General features: G+C 30.6%; 1 protein-coding gene across 1 annotated transcript; it reads right to left on the reverse strand.

Annotated features, from left to right (window-relative positions):
* Positions 1-364: 364 nt before the first annotated feature.
* Positions 365-3,846, reverse strand: LOC124920766 (MLO-like protein 12). The gene is made up of 14 exons (XM_047461319.1): positions 3,648-3,846; positions 3,505-3,562; positions 3,268-3,419; positions 3,050-3,166; positions 2,908-2,968; positions 2,313-2,401; positions 2,133-2,207; positions 1,956-2,044; positions 1,689-1,738; positions 1,568-1,608; positions 1,263-1,436; positions 1,145-1,180; positions 935-1,063; positions 365-866 (listed from the first exon to the last, which is right to left on the reverse strand). Exons 1-14 carry the CDS (start codon positions 3,765-3,767, stop codon positions 519-521), a joined length of 1,539 nt encoding a protein of 512 aa, XP_047317275.1. The 5' UTR covers positions 3,768-3,846; the 3' UTR covers positions 365-518.
* Positions 3,847-5,477: the final 1,631 nt, after the last annotated feature.

A 5,477-nucleotide genomic window follows, 5' to 3' on the forward strand; every position in this document is an offset into this window, starting at 1 on the left:
TGTTGCGATGGACAAACAAAATTATAAAATATGTAAATTATTATAAAAAGAATTGATTGTTTATTCTGATTATATTGTTGTGACATTTATTTAGTATAAAATTTTATTTCAAACAAATATAATTTATTTATTACTTATATATTTTATTTATGTTTTTATTAATGATTTTATATTTTGTTGATTAATTATTTTAAAAATAGTTTACAATGATATTAAATGTAAATGATTGAATATATTTAAAAAAATAAACAGATTCAATATATGATAGATTCAATTTGTCGCACATAGAATTTTTTTGATAAAGAATAATCGACTATATGATTGAATTTAAATTTATTAAAAATCTATCCAATAATAATAAATATTCTATACAAGCTATGCATATTAAGATCAACTGAATTACATAATCACTTCATAATAATTATACAAGCCTTAACTTTCATTAAGCCAAACTAACTGAATCTATATGCAAACCAATCATAGTAATTAGAAGAAAGAAAAACATTTGAATGTAAAAATTATTGGTTTTTGTTGAAATCAATGTTCTGATCATCGAACGATCCCAACTTCCTAGCATTCCTCTTTATCTCATGTTCTTCATCAACAATGTCTTCTTCATATCTCGTTTTGACATCCCTAAACCTCGCACTCCCATCAGCCAATGAATTATTATCAAGTTCCGAAGAGGAAGAACTACGGGATTCAATCGTATCGAAAGATGCAGAAGTGTAAAGCGAAGTTATCGAAGCATCCATAGTCGGAATATTGGGGCGGTTAGCTATTTTCTTCTTGGCATTTTTCCTCCACCTTTCCAAACCCTTTGCCACCCCATCAGTGAAAACAGCAAGTTTCATAGATGTTCCCATCTGTTAAAAAATATGCATTTTTACTTTGCAAAAATAACCATTTTTAAAAATAAAAGATTTTGATTTACCTGTGTAACTAAAGCATAGAGAGGCAGAGTAACATAGCCACAGAGGATATGAACAAGCAATCCAAATGCTATCTTGATGACAATGTCCTCTGTTGTTTCATGGTAGCAAGTTCTTAACCCAAATGTGTACTGTTTCAAAGAAGATAATATTTTTTTACTTCGTTTCTAGACTGTTTCACTTGTTCGTTCTAAAGCTTCTTCGATTCTTACCCAAGTATATGTGAAGAATGCCATTTGAAAAGAATTCTGCAACACCCATATAGACAAAAAGGTAAAAACATAATGAATGGAACATGTTGGAGGAATAGATGTGATCAAGCTTAGTTACCTGGAACAATATGAAGTGAATGAGGTGGAGAACCAGTTTAGGGTTTCCAAACCAGAAGTAACAGTCACATGGCTTGACAAGTAAACCTCCTTCAACCACAATGGATCTATCTTTTGTATCCAAACACATCTTAATTATGATGCTCTGTAATTTTGTGCCAACAACCAGCAACATCTGGGAAAACCCCAATTAAAATACATGTCAAAAATATCAATATAACATTTCTAGGCACCCTCAAATTCATTCATTTAGGATCTGATGATAGTTCAATTGGCAAATGATGCCATTATATTTTCAATTCTTACCACAAGTGGAATAAAGGGTAGCCAATAGTAGTTGTGAAATACTGCAGTAAAATGCAATAGTTAGTATTTTGTGACATTATCTTCATCTCTATTTAACCATAAAGTATTCAATAGGCCTTACCACGAGCATTTAAGAATAGAAAAATTGCATAGAAAATCCACATCCAATATCTGCAATAACATTTAAAATAGAAAACTTCTTATTTAACTAAGATTAGACACTAAAGTACATATTTACCTTTAAAAAACAAACAATTATGATATAGATCTGATTATGGTATCATTTTGTAAAACGAAGTATTTACTTGGTTACACATTAAGTTGAAAAAATCGAACTGAACCACGAACGCCTCTGTAGCTACCATACTAAATGTTATAGTTAAAGTACCTCACTCCCACCACTTCACCAAAGTCTTTCTCTAAAGCTCTTTTCAAGTATTTTTGGAAATCAAAGCTACTTCCTTCATCAAAATGTGCCTAAAGTCAAGACAGTCACAATGAACCATCAGAATCTTCCTCGTTATTTTGGGCAAACAAGTATTTTCGATGAGTGTTGGCATAGTACCATTATGAATCCATGTCGAAGGGTAACATAATCTATTCTGGATACAGAGCTAAAGAATTGACGCAAGAAACAAGCCTGCAAATCATGAAGAAAACATAAATACTTGTAGGAGTACAATCATATAATTTAAATAAACAGTTACATATTATGATCCATGAAGAGAATTCTAATAACAGTTACCGGCAACCGAAGGTGCCTATGTTCGGACCAAGACTGTAAATGTCGTTTCCCAAACGATGTTTGATGAATCATCCGAATCCTTCTAGGATCTGGAGCAAGTTCATTAAAGTAAAAAATAATTGAGATTTAAAAGTAAACACTACTATTACTAATTGGAGATTATAGAGGTCAATTCTTTTTGAATTATAAATAGTAGATCTTAATCATCTTATCATATACAATCCCACGGGATTCAATCATTGCCACAATTTTATTATATTTTTACTCAACTAGTGGTTTATAATAACATATATATAGCATCCCCATCAAGTACCCCACAAAGACTAAATCACTCATTTTTATGTGATCCAAATGAAATAATGTTTGCAAAGGAGATGTATCTAAATTATTGTTTTGACTTCATGAGTCGGTGTCTAATTGAGCTTAAACGCGTTTTTGAGATATATGAACTGCCCAAATTTCGTGATCATCATACCAAACATATGTATGCAAGTTCTCATTCAAATCCGGATCCAAATTAAGAAACAAAAGTGTAATTTTTCAAATAAGGTAGAACCACAATTCATTGCATGAAAGCAGGTTTAATTAATCCTACCAGTTGAAAACTGATATTGAAAAGTTGAAGTTTCTGCCTCCCAAGATTCCCATCTTTTCATCTGACATGAAAATTACAGAAGTTTTAACTTTAAATGGAGAAAAAAACAGTTCTTATTACATTAATTATTATTAGATATTACCTTAAACATTCCAAGGAAAAGGATTAGAGTTGAAAAGAAAACATGGAAGAAAGCTAGTACAAAGATTAAGTATTGGAGCTGTTCCACACCAGCTCTTGACATCAAAGATAACTTCCCCTGAACAATATTGATTCAAAATTGATAAAAAAAAAAAAAACAAGTTTATTCCCCTTTCTAATTCAGGGTTCTTAGTGAGAATCAAAGTTCTAAAATAATACCTGTTCCAGACATTTGGATTCCTCATTCTCATCATTCTCCAGAGTTTTGCATGGGAGAAAAAACTCAGCAACCTTCTTCGTTATGCAGATGTTGGCAATTCGCTTCTGGCTTACAGTCAACAACAGAGAGAGGAAGCCCAGTAACATCAACTCTGCTCAAACATGATCGATTATGAATATGATAATGTGTATATATATATTAGGTCTGAATTAACAGAATAAAGAAACAATAATCACCTGATTTGACCAGTTCAAGAGCACGAAGGAGTGATTTTTTCCTCTTGGCTTGAAATAACTGATTCAAAAAATTCAATAAAAAACAGGTAAGAGGTTAGCTAGCTTAGCTATATAATTGGGATTCTAAAGAAGAAGATAGGTACTTTGGAGAGGAGGTGAAATATGTATTCGATGAGTAGAGAAAGAGAGATCAAAACGAAGCAAACTGTGGCCACTGCCCATGTGGGTGTAACTTCTAGACTCCCCCCTGACTCAACTGCCATAGCTGAACTTCTTCAAGCTTTCTTCCCTCAACTCTTAAGGATTTTGCTACCCTCTATTTCTCATTAGAGAGATAGATAGATGTATATAATTTTGAAAGAATATAGTTACAGAGAAACATCCTATGACTATTGGACAAACACCGACAAAAATTCATAATTTCTTGTTTTTTTTACCTAAAACTCATAACAGAAAGTGAAAAAAGTTATAATGCAAAGTTGATCATAAGCTCCATCTTTAAGAACTTGTGCCTTTGGTCTCTCTTATGGAGATGACATTTTGTGAACTATCTAGTATCTTAGAATTTAGTAAGGGTGTCTTGTCCAATGTCGTTTTTTCTTGAGCGTTATATTTATTAATGTCTTTCTTCTATATTGTCTTTTTTTAGTTTTTACTGAAATGGTTATTTTAAATACAATGACTTTTATTTTTTATTTCTCTTTTAAGAAAACCTTATCATCCATGACAATGATGGTAGCTTCAACATGACCACAGAAGTCAATGTCAATTTCTTCATCTAACACATAAAAAGAAGACACTATAAGTGATCTTGGGTATTGGAAAATTGTGGTACATTTCTCTTAAAACTAATCTTTTATACTTTCTAGACAATTCATCTTGCCTCCTAAAGTAATCAACTTAGAGCAACAAATATGTGAATCCAAGTGTTGTCTTTCTCATAAATAAGCTAATTTATCAATTCAAGATTCCTAAAAGTCAAACTCCTTCAATTTGTGACTGAATTCTTGAAAACTTGTTTAAGTCTTAATAGACTTTCTTTTTTCAACCTTAATTGAATCTAGAGACTGTAGGTTGAAGAAGAACAAGGCAGAGTAAAAAAAACATTTTTTTCTCTAATTTCAATTTACCTATCGCAATCGTTATTCAAGTTCTTCACTCAATAATTTCATTTGAATTCGGTATAGGGGTTTTATGTGCTAAACCGTTGTAGGTTTCTTGTACCTTAGGAACCATTTCTATTAAACATTTTTAGACAAGTGGTTTTTTATACAAACGGGAGACGGTAAACCAATTAATAGAATTGTGATCATCACTGACATTAGAAAAATACAAGAAGAATTTTTCTTATCTTTATTTAATCTTTTAGTGTGTCTCTTAAATTAATTTTTAGATGTATTATTATAATATAGATATATCATACGTGTATCTATATCATATGTGTATTCGTAACAAGATTACCAATAATATCACTAAACCTTGTTAATGTTTAATATAATCAAATTTTGACGCCTACTATTGCAAACTCTGATTGAAAGACAAAAGTCAATCTGATCGAGTAAAAAAGCTGGTTGAAGTAAAATATAAAGCCTAAAAAGATAACCATCATTCATTCATAAATGTCTTAGAACATCTTTATCTATGACCCATTTTTTGGTCATGATCATAATCATGATCATGAAAAGAGCTTTATGACCAAGATTTTGGTTATTGTGCTTACCCATGATCAACAAAATCTTAAACATAAATTAAAAAATATTAATAAACAAAAGAGAATAATTAGTAAAAATGGAGAAAATTGTGATTTTTTTTGTGCTCCGAACTATAGCAAGAGTGGTCTCTATTTATAAATCTCGAAAAATTATGAATTTTGATATATATATATTTTTTTTAAAATTATAAATAATATTAAAATTGGATTTTAAAGATAAGAGATAAAGAAAATCTGGGCAACCAATCAGATGCTGACAAAT

This window comes from Impatiens glandulifera, chromosome 1 (assembly GCF_907164915.1).
Source record: "Impatiens glandulifera chromosome 1, dImpGla2.1, whole genome shotgun sequence".
In the NCBI taxonomy this organism is placed as follows: domain Eukaryota; kingdom Viridiplantae; phylum Streptophyta; class Magnoliopsida; order Ericales; family Balsaminaceae; genus Impatiens; species Impatiens glandulifera.